Raw genomic sequence first — 18,186 nt, 5'->3', positions numbered from 1 at the left:
TAAGATAAGATATAGAAGCAGAATTAGGCGATGTGGACCATCAAGCCTGCTCTGCCATTTCATCATGGCTGACCCATTTTTAACTCAGCCCCGATCTCCTGCCTTCTTCCTAAAACTCTTCATGCCCTGACTAGTCAAGAAACTATCAACCTTACCTGAAATATACCCAATGACTTGGCCTCCACAGCTGCCTATGGCAATGAATTCCACAGATTCACCACTCTCTGGCTGAAGAAATTCTTCATTCTAAATGGACATTCCTCTATTTTGAGGCTGTGTCTTCTGGTCCCAGACACCCCACCACAGGAAACATCCTCTCTGCATCCTCTCCATCAACCTTTCAAAAATTCAATAGGTTGTCCATGAGATTCCCCCCCCCCACCCCCATGCTTCTGAATTCCAACGAATACAGGCCCAGAACCATCAAACGCTCATTATATGATAAGCCTCTCAATCCAGGAGTCATTTTCATGAACCTTCTTTGAGCCTTCTCCAATGTCAGTACATTCTTTCTTAGATAAGGGCCAAACCTGCTCACAATACTCCAAGTGAGGCCTCACCAGTTCATTATAAGAACACTTAAGACCATATCCAGTTTGCGGAAATGGGGGGTTAGTGCAAAGAGGAGCTGTGGAAAGTTGCCAAAAGGCTTGAAGATAGTGGAAAAGTTTGGTAAGAGTATTGAAGTTTGAGGATTGATGGTTGAAGTATAGCAGTTGGAAGTCTAGATGGACTCAAGTGAGAGTTGTAATCTTGTGTGTGGATATCACAACCAGGAAAGGGTAAGGGTCCAGAGGAGGAACCTTTATGGTGGATAGGAGTGTTACATATGGCAAGCTGGACTCAGATAGATTTCCAGTTCTGAAAGCTGCAGTTTGTGGCCTATTTAGCAGTTTCTCTTTAAGTAACATTGAGGTGGGCCTCATATGTATTATGAATTCTCTGTCCTTGGTATGTGTGACTGATATGGAAGCCCCTTCTGAGAGCACATTGGTTGTTTTGCATCTTTGTGTTAGCCACCATATGTTTTGAGAACAATGGATTTTGTGCAATTGAAATCTGAAGTTGAAGAGATGCATGATACAATGTGATCCAATTCTTATAAAGTCCTTACAAAAGTTAATTTTTATGCTAGACTTTTAACATAAGGTATGGGCCTATTAATTTCACAGGAGCATTAACAATCCAAGAGAATGTTAGGATACTAGGAAGTATTGGTGACCAAAAACATAACTGAAACATAATTGTGATTTCTCTAAAGATAGAGATGACAATATTGGAATTTATAGAGCAGGAGAAGATTGTCTCACCCTTCACATTTGATCCACTTTCCTCATAATCAGGCAATTTTGTTTCTTCATTCAGTAAATTCCCTTTTGAATACTACTGATGAATCTGCAGCCTATAATTAATAATTCATAATTAGTAGTAAGTAATAATTAGTAAGTATTGATAATGGTAATCATGTTAGTTAATAACTGTTAATAATTAGTAATAGGTGATGCTATTACAATTCAGAGCATTCTGGAGTTTGGATTTCAACTCCAGTGCTGTCTGTAAGGAGTTCGTAAGTTCTCCCTGTGAGTGCATTGATTTCATCTGGGTGCTCCAGGTTCCCCACACAAAGACATACTGTTCCATAAATCGTTCCATAATTAGGCTGGTTTTAAAATAGCTGGATTGCTGAACAGTGTAGATGGTTGCATTCAGATGGGCCTGTTCTGCATTGTATCTCTAAATAAATAAGTAAACAGGCAGAAAGAAAGAATTTATCTGGTTTAAATATTTTTACCTGGGATTATAAAGGAAATAGCCTAAGTAAATACAGCCTAAATGTCCCTTTTGTTTGCCTAGTGAAGAACTGAAATGCCATTGTGATGAAAGTATATATGTTTATTTGGCAATATTTACATGGTAGTTTACATGGCTTTAGTGCCTTCAACAGCCAAGTTACATTACAATAGTATATAATCTCAACCATCCAGCATCCATGATGAAGCATGAAGATGGAGGGGTACAAAGATTGCTTATGAGTTGGTCAGATGATCATTACATCTATTGCTAGAGTTCTGTACATAAACCTTTGAATAAATTGCTGAACTATATATATAATCTACCATTTTTTGTAACTATGTTTTATTTCTCAGTTCTATTGGGCTGAACGGTGGTATTGTGAATATAATAAAAACAATTCGAATGACTGACTGTACTCACTATCACATGAATCACAGGGTCCTGCCGAAGGGTCTCGGCCTGAAATGTCAAATATACTTTTTACATAGATGCTACCTGGCCTGCTGAGTTCCTCCAGCAGTTTGTGTGTGTTGCTTGGGTTTACAACATCTGCAGATTCTCCCTTCTTTGCTGTCACAAGAACTGCCAATTTTTCAGCGGATGTTGCTTTTAATCATTTTACTGCTGCACTGCCCTTATGTATAAACGTAAATAAACTAAAAACTGTCTTTTCATGAGTATTTTGCATAGAATTTTAACTAAAATACACTGTTTAGTCCTATTTCTTGAAAGCAATGCAACCTTATGTGGACTAGACATGGATTTCTGTGCACAGATAGCTAAAATTTCAACAAAGATTACTTGGAGCATGTAGAACATAGAACAGTACAGCACAGGAACAGGTCCTTTGGCCCTCAATGTTGTGGCAAAGCAGTATATAAAGAGCAATCATGATGATCAACCTTTGCTAAATGGCATTCCTCGGCAATTCTATCACTCCCTCAATTCTTCAGCTTTACATTTTATTATTATGAGTTGTTAAGGAGCTTGTTAATGATACTTCCATAATATCATTATAATTTTCACTTCTTTCCACTCTTTTCCATGTTTCTGTTTTCTGTTGAGCAGAATTGCTCATAAGTAACATTGTGGATAGAACAGCGAAGTGGGGTTCAGTTTATGAAATACAATTGGAACCAATCTCCGGTTGTGAATATGTGTGAGGGACTAGGATGGGCTGCTGTGCTGTAGGTTGATGGGAGACAGCAAAATTGTATCAAAGCCCAATGCACCAAATTCATATTTATATTTTTGAAAAAAAGTCCACGAAATTGTGAAATATTCTGAGAAATATTTGCTGGTCATGTAAGAATTTCACTTGCATAAATTTAAGATAACCAAGAGTTTACCGTGCCAACCAGACACACAAATGAAGGTTATTGGAAAGGCAGGTAGAAGATGTTGAGCTAAGAGACAACCCCTAAAAATGGGCCAAGGGATAATTCGAACATGTGACCTGGGTATGGGCAAGTGTAGGGAGATATACATATTCTGAAGAGATTGCACCTCTCTGTGAATGGAATAACAGCAGTTTCTGTGCTGCTCCCAGTTTTGTTCCTTTCCCCCAGTTTAAACTTCAAATTTAAAATCTTTATTTGCTGATTCTTGAAGGAGAACAATACATCTTTGAGGAGTGGAAAGAACTTGTCTGAACCTAGTGATAAAGGCAACGGGAAAGGAAAGATGCAAAAGGAAAGATCTGATGAAATGCCACCGTGGGCTGAAGATATGGCTCAGACACTGAATTCACTTCAAAACCAACTGGAAAAGAATAGTAATGAAATGATGTCACTTCTGGGAAGACTTAAAGACCTGGAAACTCAAGTAATTACACACGAAGAGGAATTGAAGATAACTAAGCAAAAATTGCTTGAAACTACAGCTCGTTTGGAAAGATGTCAAAATAAGAATATAGACCTGGAAACTACGTCTCGCTGAAGGACTATACAAATTGTTGGGCTGCAAGCCAAAAATGGAGATTTAACTGCTTACTTTGGTAAGCTTTTTCATACCTTATTTCCTACTATATTATCACAGCCGCCTACTATAGAAAGAGCATACAGAGCTTTTACTTCGAGATCTCAAGATCCAAATAACCTAAGGTCTGGTCTGGTTTGTTTTCATCATTTTAAGGTTAAAGATTAAATAATACGACAAGCAAAAAAACAGAGAGTTTTTAGATTTGAGGAATATGAGCTCCGTTTTTATGAAGATTATCCGAAGGAGGTCATGGAACAAAGATCAAAATTTGCTCTGGTAATGAAACAGGCATATGATAAGAAACTTCTTTGCGTTACCCAACAAAAATTAAAGTTTTTCTTCCTGATTCTCCTCCTCATACATTTTTGATCTGAAAGTTGCACTGGCGTTCGTACAAACTATACCTGCTGCAACTGCCGATTGAACTGTCTGGAAGATTGCTTGTTTATCTGCATATTAACATTTTGGAAAGAAGATTTATGAAGGCTACTTGGACATTTCATTGAGAGACTATTAAAAGAAGATTAGGGGACTTGTTCATTATTGCATGTCATTGGTTTTTTTTGGAAAGAAGATTTATGGCTCAAGTATGACAGTTTAAATGGTTATTCGGACATTCAACTGAGAAAAAGAAGATAAAGGGTCTTATTCCTTTAACCTAATATCTGGTTTGATTTTTTTTTGTTTCTTTCTTAATTAACTAACTGGTAGTTTTTCCTACTAATGGGGCTATTTCCTTTTTTATATATATACTTAGGGGAGGGTTCAATTACTTATATAATATTATTAGTTGGTACTTTTGAAAATTTAGTTGGGTTAAATATGCTATTAACCTTTCTTTTTGCTTTTTTGCTCTTTTTTTTGAAAAATTGTGTTGATCTGTTATTAAACACTATGCTTGGTTTTTCTAGGTAATGTATTTCAGGTCTTAATAATTGCTTATTTTAAAATTTCTTTTCAATATACTAGCATGTTTTTTATATGGTAGAATATTATAGCATCTTATAACTGAATGTAAAGCCTTTTTTAGGGATTTAATGTTAAATTTAAGATGGCGCTGGTTTTTCTTTTTAAGAGATAACAATTTTTTGGTTCTCTCTTTGTTTATAAAAGATTAAATATAACCATATAACAATTACAGCACGGAAACAGGCCATCGCGGCCCTTCTAGTCCGTGCTGAATGCTTACTCTCACCTAGTCCCACTGGCCCGCACTCAGCCCATACCCCTCCATTCCTTTCCTGTCCATATACCTATCCAATTTTACTTCAAATGACAATATCGAACCTGCCTCTACCACTTCTACTGGAAACTCATTCCACACAGCTACCTCTCTTTGAGTAAAGAAGTTCCCCCTCATGTTACCCCTAAACTTTTGCCCCCTAACTCTCAATTCATGTCTTCTTCTTTGAATCTTCCCTACTCTCAATGGAAAAAGTCTATCTATCCCCTCAGAATTTTAAATACCTCTATCGTCCCCCCCTCAACCTTCTATGCTCCAAAGAATAAAGAGCTAACTTGTTCAACCTTTCTCTGTAATTTAGGTGCTGAAACCCAGGTAACATTCTAGTAAATCAACTCTGTACTCTCTCTATTTTGTTGACATCTTTCCTATAATTCGGTGATCAGAACTGTACACAATACTCCAAATTGGGCCTGACCAATGCCTTGTACAATTTTAACATTACATCCCTGCTCTGATTTATAAAGGCCAGCATACCAAAAGCTTTCTTCACCACCCTATCCACCTGAGATTCCACCTTCAGGGAACTATGCATCATTATTCCTAGATCGCTCTGTTCTACTGCTTTCTTCAATGCCCTATCATTTACGATGTATTTGGATTATTCCTACCAAAATGTAGCACCTCACACTTATCAGCATTAAACTCCATCTACCATCGTTCAGCCCACTCTTCTAACTGGCCAAAATCTCTCTGCAAGCTTTGAAAATCTACTTTATTATCCACAACACCACCTATCTTAGTATCATCTGCATACTTACTAATCCAATTTACCACCCCATCATCCAGATCATTAATGTATATGACAAACAACGTTGGACCCAGTACAGATCCCTGAGGCACACCACTAGTCACCAGCCTCCATCTTGACAAACAGTTATCTACCACTACACTCTGGCATCTCCCATCCAGCCACTGTTGAATCCATTTTACTACTTCAATATTAATATGTAATGATCGAACCTTCCTAACTAACCTACCGTGTGGAACCTTGTCAAAGGCCTTACTGAAGTCCATATATACAACATCCACTGATTTATCCTCGTCAACATTCCTAGTAACCTTTTCAGAAAATTCAATAAGATTTGTCAAACGTGACCTTCCACACACAAATCCATGTTGACTGTTCCTAATCAGACCCTGTCTATCCAGATAATTATATATACCATCTGTAAGAATACTTTCCATTAATTTACCCACCACTGACATCAAACTTACAGGCCTATAATTGCTAGGTTTACTCTTAGAACCCTTTTTAAGCAATGGAACAACATGAGCAATACGCCAATCCTTCGTCACCATCCCTATTTCTAATGACATTTGAAATATTTCTGTCGGAGCCCCTGCTATTTCTACACTAACTTCCCTCAAGGTCGGAAGGAATATTCTGTCAGGATTCGGAGATTTATCCACTTTTATATTCCTTAAAAGCACCAGTATTTCCTCCTCTTCCTCCTCATAAACATGGGATAGTTTGTAGATGCTAGAATGTAAACAATTTCCTTTGTTGAGACTTTGTCGTTCCTCTCACAAGGTCAGTGGGTTTCATTTTTTTTAACTGGGGGAGGGATAGAGAATCTTTTTAAACTTTTTTTTACAGATGGAGCAGTCTTGGCTTTGTATTCTATCATAGGGTGCTTGCTTCTGGGCTGTGGAGGGAGGGGTGGGGCTAGAGTTAGGGGATTCAGAACTCTGACTTTGTTAGCTTCACTGAAACCCAGATAAAAGATTTTTTTTCTTTTTAAGATATAGGGGGTATGTATAAATTAATTATTATGGGATACATTTAAAGCCTTTTTACATGGTCAGATCATTTCTTATTCAGCTACACTTAAAAAACAGACTAACGTAGAATTAGATAAGATTTCAAAACAAATTAAAGACTTAGATACTATTTATGCGATCTCCCCTAATATTGACTTATTTAAACAAAGGATGGAATTTCAATCACGATATAATTTATTATTAACTCATCCTATTGAAGGCTACTTACTTAAGCTAAAATGTAAATTTTATATGTTTGGTGATAAAAATAACAAACTGCTTGCATCTCAATTAAAAACGGCCAGAACCAAAAGGCAAATGTACAAAAGATGGTACCCTGGCTTGGGAATATGAAGAAATTAATAAAATTTTTCAAGATTTTTTTACTGAACTTTATAAATCTCAATTTCCAGTAGATTCTTCTGAAATGAATGCTTTTGTTTTACGAAAGATTGCTTTTCCTCAAATCTCTGTTGTGGATCAAAAAACTCTTGATGCCCAAATTACTAAAACCGAAATTCATAAAGCTATTTTCTCAATGCAATCTGGTAAGGCCCCTGGACTTGATGGCTACCCTGTAGAATTTCATAAAAAATTTGAAAAATTGCTCTCTCCATATATGTTGGAAATGTTTAAGGACTCTTTTGTGAAAGGTGATTTACTCTCTACTTTGTATAAGGCTTCTATTTCTTTAATTCTTAAAAAGAATAAAGATCCTACTGATAGTGCCTCATAGAGACCTATTATTGAATGTTGATGCTGAGATCCTGTCAAAGATAAAGGCCAATCGGTTGGAAAATATTTTGGGTAAAATTATTTTTAAAGATCAAACAGGCTTTATAAAGGGTTGTTATTCCTTTTCAAATGTTCAGAGATTATTTAACATTATATACTCATCTTCTTTTAAAACTCTACAATGAGTCGTCTCTTTGGATGCTGAAAAAGAGTTCAATCAAGTCAAATGGAAATATTTATTTAATGTTTTAGAGAAATTTGGTTTTGGTGTAAATTTTAATAATTGGATTAGAATGATATATAAAGCTCCTATTTCTACTGCTATTACTAATAACTGTAGATCCCCTTTTTTTCAGCTTTCACGGGGGACAAGACAAGGTTATCCATTAAGTCCTTTGTTATTTAACTTAATATTAGAACCCCTTGCTATCGCTCTTCATGAAGCTAAAGATATTCATTGGATTCTTGTGAATGAGACCATTCATAATATTTCTCTTTATGCTGACAATTTACTGGTTTATATATCCAATCCCGAGGAATCTATCCCTGCCTTGCTAAAAATTTTTAATGAATTTGGAGATTTTTCAGGATATAAAATAAATTTTAATAAAAGTGAACTGTTTAATTTAAATGAACCTGTTTCTATATATGATAGTACTCCTTTCAAAGTTATGGATTCTTTTAGATATTTAGGTGTTATAATCACTAAAAAATATAAGGAACTTTAAAAGCTAATTTTGTTCCCTTGGTAGATTCTATGAAGTACTTATTTAGTAGATGGAACCCATTTACATTTTCACTTGCTGGTCACATCCATATAGTCAAAATGATGATGTTACCAAAATTTTTATATTTATTTCAGAATATCCCTGTTTTTTTGACTGAGGTTTTTTGATCGGATTGATTCTATTATTTCATCTTTTATTTGGAATGATAAAAGACCAGGAATTAGTAAATGTCACTTACAAAAATTGAAAAAGAATGGAGGTCTTGCTTTGCCTAATTTAAGAATGTATTACTGGGCTGTTAATATGCGATATAGGTCCTTTACGTTACACTGGGTTGATAAGAACAAGCGGCCAATTTGGGTAGATTTGGAATTGAAAGCTGTGAAACAGTTTTATTTAACCTTGTTATTGGGAGCTGCTTTACCTATACAATTATTTAAAGTTGCTAATTTAAAATTATACCCTGTGATTAAGTATTCTTTACAAATTTGGCTCCAGTTCTGTAATTTTTTTAATCTTAAAAAATTTAAACTTTGTAGTTTAATTTATCAAAATTATTTTTTAAGTCTTCTTTGAGTGATCCATTTTTTACTTTGGAAAAATAAAGGTATTAATTCTTTTTTGGATCTATTTAAAGAAGATAGACTGATGTCTTTTGAACAATTAGTTGATAAATACCCTCTTTCATACTCACACTTTTTACAATACCTTACAAAAATATTTAAGTAATTTTCCTTACATATTGGATGCCGACCTGTTAGATACTATTATGAGTATGAACCCTTTGATGAAGGGTTCCATTGGAAGAATTTATAATTTACTATTACAATGGGATAAGAGTCCTTTATTTAAGATTAAAGAAGATTGGGAAAAGAAACTTAATTTGACTTTTATAATGGAGGACTGGACACAGATTCTGAAGTTGCTTAACTCTTCTTCGATTCACTAATTCAATTTAAAATTGTACATCGTTACTATTTGACGAAGGAGAGATTATCTAAAATGTTTCCTGATGTTGATAGTTATTGTGATAGATAAAACTGAGACAGCTACAGAGACACGCATGTTTTGGTCTTGTTCTATACTGGAACAGTTCTGGAAGAGTTTTTTCTACAATTTCTAAAGCACTTAAAATTAATTTACAACCTAACAAATTAACTGTGTTTTTTGGAATAATTCCTCAAAATATCCATGGTATTTCTTTGTCTGACCAACATGTTATTGCGTTTGTTACATTGATAGCGAGGAGGGCCATTCTGTTGAAGTGGAAGGATACGTCGGCTCCCACTCTGTCACAACGGTTCTCTCAAATGATGCTATGTCTTAGTTTGGAGAAAATTAGAAGTAGAACCTTTGAACCTATGTTTGATCTTGAGAAAAGATGGGGTTCATTTGTTCATTACTATCATTTGAGTTAATTGATAGATTAATTGTAAATTTTGGTACATTTTTTTTGCTGGTGGTTTGATGTTTATCTTTAGAAGCTTTCTGTATGACACATGGCTCCAGGGTTGAACACCTAATGGGTTTTCTTTCTCACTTTGCTTTTTTTCCTTTTTTTTGGTGTCACCACATTTTTCAAGCTTTAAAACAATGTTTTTTTTTCCCCTTTTGAGACATTGTAAGTGTTACCTATGTTGATGAACTCTTGTTATTTTGGATAATAATAATAATAATAATAATAATAATAATAATAATAATAATAATAATAATAATAATAATAATAATAATAATAATAATAAAAAGATTTGAAAAGAAATACACATTCAATTCTATTTGGATCTATGTTCCGAGAAGAAATCAGATTTTGTTCGGCTTGTGGACCAACCCATACGTGCCAGGTCCCACAGTAACTTAGTGGTTAGCTCAAGGCTTTACATTGTCAGTGATCATCGATCGGGGTTCAATTCCCACTGCTGTCTGTAAGGAGCTTGTGCATTCTCTTTATGATTTGGGATTCCCTCCTGCCGCTCTGATTTCCTTACACATCCAAAAGATATCCAGGTTAGGGTTAGGGTTCATTAGTTGTGGGCATGCTATGTCGGTGCCAGAAGCATAGCAAAACTTGTGGGCTACCCTCTAGACATCCTCAAACTGTGTTGATGGTTGACGCAGAAGACACAGCTCTCTATATGCTTTGATGTACATGAAAATAAAGTTAATCCCTCAAAATCTTTTAGAAAATTCAGTCTTGAACTAGTTTGTATGATAGATACATTCAGGAGTGAAAATATCACTCTTGGTTCCTTGTATTAAGGAGCACCTATGCAGTGTAGTACACTTCCAAAATTTTGTTTCAACAAAGTGATTGGATAGGAATCTCAGAAATAGACTACAACATGCAGCCACTGTTTTATTGCATATAGCACAAGTGATAATCACTAATCACTGGTGATAATCACTACACCACTCTTCTTTTTTCTTTCTGCACGAATTCAGTTTGCACAACAACCTTTGCATCATTTTGCAGTTTTATAGTTGTATTTATCATTACTATGTCTATTGTTTATTCTCTGAACAATGGATCAACAAATTTCATTGTATCCTGATAGTTCAAATTATGAGGGATTTAAATTGAAGTCTCAACTTCTCTAGATAAGATCTGATGGACTCCACAGAAGATTCTCAACTATCTCTTTGTCCAATCTGATCTGTTATCATCAAGCAATACTAAACATTGACCGATGCTTTAAGTAGTGACTGTGTTGTTCCTTTTCTTCAGCAGGCTCATTTACTTAATTAGTGAGAAGAAGCTAGGTGTCTTGATTTCATACTGAAAGCTCACATGGCTACCTTCCCATTTTGTTGGTTCACCCTCACTAGCACTTTAGACATTTATAAACTCAAAGTTTCAATGGAACTCTTGCAAACTAAAAACCAGCATGGAGGATGACTACCACACAAAAGCCCTGGAATCAGAATCAGATGCAAAGGCATAAATTGGTGATAAATTATATATACAGTTAAACAGCGCAAAATAAAAGGAATAATGAGGTTGAGATCTTGAGTTCATGAACCACTCAGAAAACTTCACAGCGGAAGGCAAAAAGCTGTTCCTGAATTGTTTAATGTGGTTCTTTAAGGTTTCTGTGAATGTAGTAATGATAGTAGTAATGCGAAAGGAGAGGGGTCCTGGATGATGACTCTTCAATTCAATGTGATTTCAACTGAAACTCTCCAACATTCTAGACAGTGGCTCAGTACAGTAAGTTCTTTCAAGAAAAGGCTTACATTTACAGAATATTTGTTGACAACACTGAGTCAGAGGAGCTGAGTCACAACAAAGAGTCTCAAGTGCAGGAACAAAGTAAATTTAGTCAGAAAACATGAAGAAAATAGAAACCACAGCAACTTGTCCAAATTAGAGCAGGAGAGTGGAATTAACTGCTTGCCTCCGTATCCTGTTGTTACTGTATATGCATCATTTCTACAGTAAATATATAAGCTATGAACTGCAATAATGAAAAGTTTTCATTTTCATAAGGTTGGTATTGCTTACCCTGCAATAGGGTGTCATGGTAGCGTGCTGGTTAGCACAAAGCTTTACAGTACCAGCAACACAGATTCAACTCCCACCACTCTCTGTAAGGAGTTTGTACGTCCTCCCCATGACCATGTGGGTTTCCTCCGGGTGCTCTGGTTTTCTCCCACAGTCGAAAGACCTACTGATCGGTAGATTAATTGGTCATTGTAAGTTGTCCCATGATTAGGCTACGGTTAAATCAGGGATTGATGGGTGGCACGGCTCAGAGGGCTGGAAGGGACTATTCCCTGTTGCATCCCAATAAATAAATAAACAGGCCGTGGTTGCAAGTTGCTGGAGGAAAAGGTGCTGCAAAGTGTTCCTGCCAATTTAGGATGGTCTGCAAATAGACACAGCCCCTAGAGATGAAGCAAGGAGAGTAAGAATGCACCACTTCATTTTCACCATTACTTTTGTGGCATGTATTGTGGAATTAGCAAATGGGGAACTTGAATATTGCCACAGAATAGTTTGGTTGATTGGTTGACTAGTAGGATCATTTACTTTGGCCTTTATGTTCATTTCCCCATCTGAACAGTTTTCTTAGAGTTTCACAATAGTTATATTGTCAAGGAGTCATACAGCAATGTAGAATGAATGCAGAGTCCTCAGCCCAATCTGTCCTTGCAGACCATGGTGTCCACCCAAATGGTCTCAATATTTTGCATTCAGCCTACATCCCTCCAAGCCCCATCCCCTCTATTTACCTATCCAAGTGTTTCTTAAATGATACAATTGTACCTGTCTCAACCTTGTCATATCTCTGGAATAGACATGAATGCACAAAAAAAAATCAAATCAGAGATGAAATTTCTGCTCACTGAGCCACAGAGAGAGCAATTTTTTTTTTTAGTTATTCTTCAATAAATGTAAGCACAACTATTAGTTCACAGCCTTAGCAAGCCTTTGGTTATCCAAAGAAAAATGCTGTAAATAAGAGTTGAACTGCGAATATCATAATGATTTAAACTTGTATTTTGTTACATCATTAGACCATAAGATATAGGAACACAATTAGGGTATTTAGCCCATCGAGTTGGCTCCACCTTCCGTCATGACTGAATTTGTTTCCAACCCATTCTCTTGCCTTCTCTCCATGACCTTACACCCAACTCACTTAACCTATCAAGAACTTTGCCTTAAATACATCCTATGACCTGATCTCCCCCACCCTTCTGTGCCAATTGATTTCACAGATTCGCTATTCCCTCTAGCTGAAGTAAATTCCTCAAATCAGTTTTAAAGGGATGTCACTTTATTCTGAGGCTGTGCCCTTGGATCCTATACTCTCTAAATGGAAACATCCTCTCCACATTCGCTCCTCTCACGGAAAGGAAGGCGAAATGTCATTTGGCTCAAGCAGATCACGCAAATGAAAAAGAAACTCTTGAAACAAAGAAAGACGAAGCATGCCTGAGACATGGTTCACTGTTTGATTTACTTAGCAACCAAGCTGACTAACAGGAACACTTCCTGTGTGTTTTCAGGAATTACTAATCAAACTGTCCCTTTCTTTTTTTCATTGCAGTCAGATGGAACAATTTTGGCTATTGCACTTCTAATCCTCTTCCTCCTGCTGGCATTGGTTCTTTTCTGGTGGTTCTGGCCCTTGTGCTGTACTGTGGTAAGTCCCGGTATTAATTCAAATGCTCATGAAACAATTGTGCAATCTTCACCAACTATAAGTGAGAAGGAACAATTCTCAGAACTGGCAAAACAAAGTGTGTCATCCAGGAACAAAAGTACGCAGAATGGTCACAAGGTTTATTAATTTGTTGTAGGAAAATGGGAAAAGTAGCAAACTTTCTGAATATCCCAGCTTTCAATCAAATCACTTCTAGGCATCATATCAAAGCAATGAATTCATTTTTGAAAGCTTATGACTTGAGGCACTCTCTGGGGTACTCTCAGCTGGGAACATCCTACTGATAGACAGGACAGAAACTGGCTGGACTTGACTGCATGCAAAGGATCTTTTGGCCAAGAGCTCCAGTGATCAAAGAGTATGTGAACACAGTCTTTGGAGGTTTCTCTATACATAGGAAGCAAGCTAAATGCTTAAAGTACATTTCCTCCATAAGAATGCCAATAGCGGCTGAAGAATTCCAAATTCTGGAAACATCGGCTGGTAGTTGATGGGTTAAACGGAGAGTCGATGGGAAGCATCTCCATGACCCTCTGTCATTTTTAATAGGATAAAGATGGAACACTAAAGGAGAATGCCATAAAGTGACTAAGCATGGAATGAGGCCATTTGGCCCATTGTGACTCCTTGACTACCCTACTCCTTTGCTCTGTTGTGCAGGCCAAGTTTCTCTCTACTTCTCTTCTGAAAAATACAATTGAATCCCCTTGCTTTCAGGCAGAGCATTTCAAATCACAACCTGCAGTTTAAAAATGTTCAAATAACTCTTTTAATTCTTTTGCCTCCTATTTAGCCATCATTCCGTTTGGAACAGATTTTGTATTTGGGGGCATCATTCAATCACGCACCATAGTTGGGTATCAGTTATAGGCACAGGCTACATGCATCTGAAAATAAATTTCTAGCCTACTATCTGGACCAGCTGAAGTTAACTAATTATTGGTTGTTCTATTCATATTTGCACAGTTTGTTGTCTTCTGCACTCTGATTCAATGCCCTAGTTGGGTGGTCTTTCGCTTATTCTGTTATAGTTATTATTCTATAGATTTGTTGAGTATGCCCATGGGAAACTGAATCTCAGGGTTGTATATTGTAACACATATGTACTTTGATATTAAATTTACTTTGAACTTGTAATGTACACAGAGTTTGATTTTTGAACAGGTCTATCAAATCTCATAGCCCTCTCTATTCAAGATCTATTCCAGTCTCACCACAAAACTAAATTCTTGCTTGAAAACCATTCCTGATAAAAAAAAATCTCTGCTTAGCAATTTCAGCAAAAGAATCAACAAGTGATTTCCGTACATGAAAATTCAAGATGGTGGACTCCCTCCATAGACATATAGTAACATCATGTTCCCAATGGACAATGTTGTATGAATTTAAAAAAGAAAAGCAACAAAACAAAATCAAGACCCCCGGAGAAAGAGCAAGGTGGTCAAACTGTCAACAAGCCACAACGGGACAAGTGTATTACTATTCCCTAGTTCCGAACAAAAGTAATATAGAGAAAAGCTGAATCAGATTAGAAACTGATTGTTCTGTTAGGAGTGGGCATCCATTTGAAGTGATTCGGTTGATGGATTTCTTTGGGAGAATGCTAAGGCACTGCGGCGGGTGAAGTTAGGAGGTTGCATTGTGTGGATGTATTGGCCTCAGAAGACCTATAAAAGTCAGAAGATTTTGCATAATGTTATTACAGAAATCTGATACACAGCACGGGGTAGAGACTAAATGGCCCCACCCCCACTTGACCCATAACTAGAAGGAATTTGGTTCCAGAATTAAGTCTGATGTATTGTGTTACTTCTCATACACTTGGAGACTAGAGACGATGCACATACCTAATACTATAATACTGAGGTGATTCGTTCAAAGTACATTTATTATCAAAGTGTGTATACTATATACAACCTTGAGATTTATCTTCTTACAGGCAGCCACATAACAAAGAAACCTAATAGAATCCATTAAAAAGAAGCATGCCAAACATGCAATGTGCAAAAGAAAAGGAAAAATACACGCAAACAAAGGGAAATTACAGGGAAAGGTTGAACAAGTTAGGTCTTTATTCTTTGGAGCGTAGAAGTTTGAGTGGGGACTTGATAGAGGTATTTAAAATTATGAGGGGGATAGAAAGAGTAGGCTTTTTCCATTGAGAGTAGGGGAGATTCAAACAAGAGGACTTGAGTTGAGAGTTAGGGGGCAAAAGTTTAAGGGTAACATGAGGGGATTTTCTTTACTCAGAGAGTGGTAGCTGTGTGGAACAAGCTTCCAGTAGAAGTGGTAGAGGCAGGTTCGGTATTGTTATTTAAAGTAAAATTGGATAGGTATACGGACAGGAGAGGAATGGAGGGTTATGGGCGGAGTACGGACCAGCTGGACTAGTTGAGAGTAAGCATTTGGCACGGACTAGAAGGGCCGAGATGGCCTGTTTCCATGCTTCAGTTATTATACGGTTATATGGTTATAAAAAGTAAGCACATAGCATAAGATCACAAACGTGAGCTCACAGGTATGAAGTTAGTTAAAGCCATTTCAGGAGACCGTTATTTGCAGATCAGAGCCTCGGATCAGTGCAGAGACGAGTAAACCTCACTCAGCAGTGAACCAAACACCGAGACATCCCTCTCCTCCAGCTCCGACACCCTAACCTTTTCAACCTGGCCCGGCACTTCAACCAGCCAAACCTTGGCTCACTCTTCGCTCTCGGACTCTGAATTAGCTGGCATAAGATTTTGCAGAAAGCCTTCCTTTGCAACAATGATTGCAGAAGCTAGACGGTAGTAAACAGCACATATGTAAGGTGTCACTGCCAACCAGGTGCTGGCATGCTTTTCAAATTACAATATATTCCCCAGATTACCAGTAAAATATGACGTTTTAGCAATTCACATCAAAAATATCCAATAAAATCAGTTGGAACCTTTGAATAAATATGTGAAACATTTTGATTAACTCGTAAGTAGTGGCCACAGCTTGGGCTGAAGTTACCTTCTTACCAGACTTGTTTTGCAGTACATGTACTTTAACATGTGATTGAAATTAGATCTCGGTTGGATATGTAACTTTCCTCTCTTTCTCCCCTCTATCTCTAGATCATTGCCGAGCCTCCACCACCACCCTCTGATGATGAAGTAAGTAATGAACTTTCTCTTCACATTCTGTGGTTCTGCACACACCTCTGTCACTTCAATTTGAGAATTCCTGGTGGAGGGATCCCAAGATATATTGCAGAGGGTTGGAAAGTGCAAGAGAGATCAGCATAAATCAGGAATGTTGTTGCCATGAAGTGTTACTCAGGGAGTAGGTTGCCTATAAAAAAAATGACATCTTCGCAACCCCCATTAAGAATGTGCAATAAAATGAGTCGGAATGTTTGAATAAACGTGAAGTATCAATGAATTTAGATTGCTGAGGGACTGTCTTGCAGAATGAAGGAGAATTCCATCCTTGAGGGAAAAGGTTCTATGATAAAGGTTCAAAGGTGATTCTGTTATCTGGGACTCATTAGGAAATAAGTGGCCTCTGAGTGTTTGAAGAATCCAGACAGAGAGTCCCTAATTTCTTGACTGCTGTAAATCTGCCTGTGAGAGATGCTGTTCCTGCAGAACATGTCACAGTGTTAGTCATTAATTTTAATGCAGTGAGCTTGAAAATAATAGTGCATTTGAAACTTAAGCTGCTCCTAAATTATGTATTTTAACTTCCATGTATTCTATTTAGAATGAACTGAATTATTGATAAGGTTCAATCTGCATACATAAAGGTTGATATCTGCTATTAACATGAAGCTATGAGGTTCTCGTAAGGCCTTCAACTTACTCACGCTTGTTATGCCTCTGCAGTTTCGGGCTGCAGTGAATGTTTTCCATCCCTGGCACTGTTCAGGGCTTCCTTCATGTTGTCAGTACCTTCCTGTCAGTCTTCACTACTATCAGTCATGCAAGTGTTGGGTGGAGACTCTGGAAAACCATCGCAATCAGATGTAGGATTCCTTATTGCTGTTTGCACAACAGCTTTGTTTCACCAGTCAGGGTTGTTAGCCCTGAACTGAAACCTCAAACCTGGAGATCCAGTGGACCACTCTTAGTTTGTCCTCTACTCTTTGACCTGTTTAGCATGGGTGACTCTACTAAGAGCCAAAACATAACGCCTTTATCTTGAACAACATAGCTCTCCGGGTCGTTGAGGTACACAAGCCTCCAAACCTCCAAGAAGGTAGTGGTCCTCTTGGAAGGAAAGCCTTAAAGATTACAAACTATTGCTTCTTTTTCTCCTGCACAAGTGTATCCTTGAAAATAGTTTCAGCTCTCAAAATACAATGGGTTCTGTTCTTCAGTAGTCCAAGAAGGTAGTTGAATTTGACTCTTCCAGAAGTATTATTCAGTTTATATATATATATATTGTGTATTGTGTTTGTCAACGTGCAGCGGAGAGCAAGTTTGTAAATCTGGCAGCAGCAAAGGATGTTTGGAATGGCAAGGTGGAGAACCACGGGAGGGGTGTGGGACAGGTGACAGAGAAAGTGTGCTTAGGGTGGGTGTGGGGTGGTTTGCATGGAGGCAGACATACCCAGCCCTGAGACACCAGTCAAGGTCATTTGATTCCAAACAATTGGTTTATTGATCATTACAGAATGTCTCTCTGGTGCTTCCCACTCCTTTTCCCTTTCCCAACCATGATTGTCCTCTCCCGGCCCCTCCCACTCTCAGCCAACAAGAGGCCCTTATCAGAGTCAGGTTTATCATTACTTACGTACCGTATGATG

The 18,186-nt window shown here is 37.3% G+C and overlaps 1 protein-coding gene across 1 annotated transcript in view; it reads left to right on the top strand.

Annotated features, from left to right (window-relative positions):
- The window catches only part of LOC132391497 (anthrax toxin receptor 1-like), a 245,149-nt gene that overhangs the window by 157,573 nt on the left and 69,390 nt on the right, over positions 1-18,186 (top strand). Inside the window, exons 13-14 of the mRNA XM_059964801.1 lie at positions 13,296-13,391; positions 16,514-16,552. Coding sequence (XP_059820784.1) covers positions 13,296-13,391; positions 16,514-16,552 — 135 coding nt within the window. The remainder of the gene's footprint in view (positions 1-13,295; positions 13,392-16,513; positions 16,553-18,186) is intronic.

Source organism: Hypanus sabinus, chromosome 1 (assembly GCF_030144855.1).
Source record: "Hypanus sabinus isolate sHypSab1 chromosome 1, sHypSab1.hap1, whole genome shotgun sequence".
Taxonomy (NCBI): domain Eukaryota; kingdom Metazoa; phylum Chordata; class Chondrichthyes; order Myliobatiformes; family Dasyatidae; genus Hypanus; species Hypanus sabinus.
The sequence above is the reverse complement of the archived record's forward strand: the minus strand, read 5'-3'. Positions and strand labels throughout refer to the sequence as shown.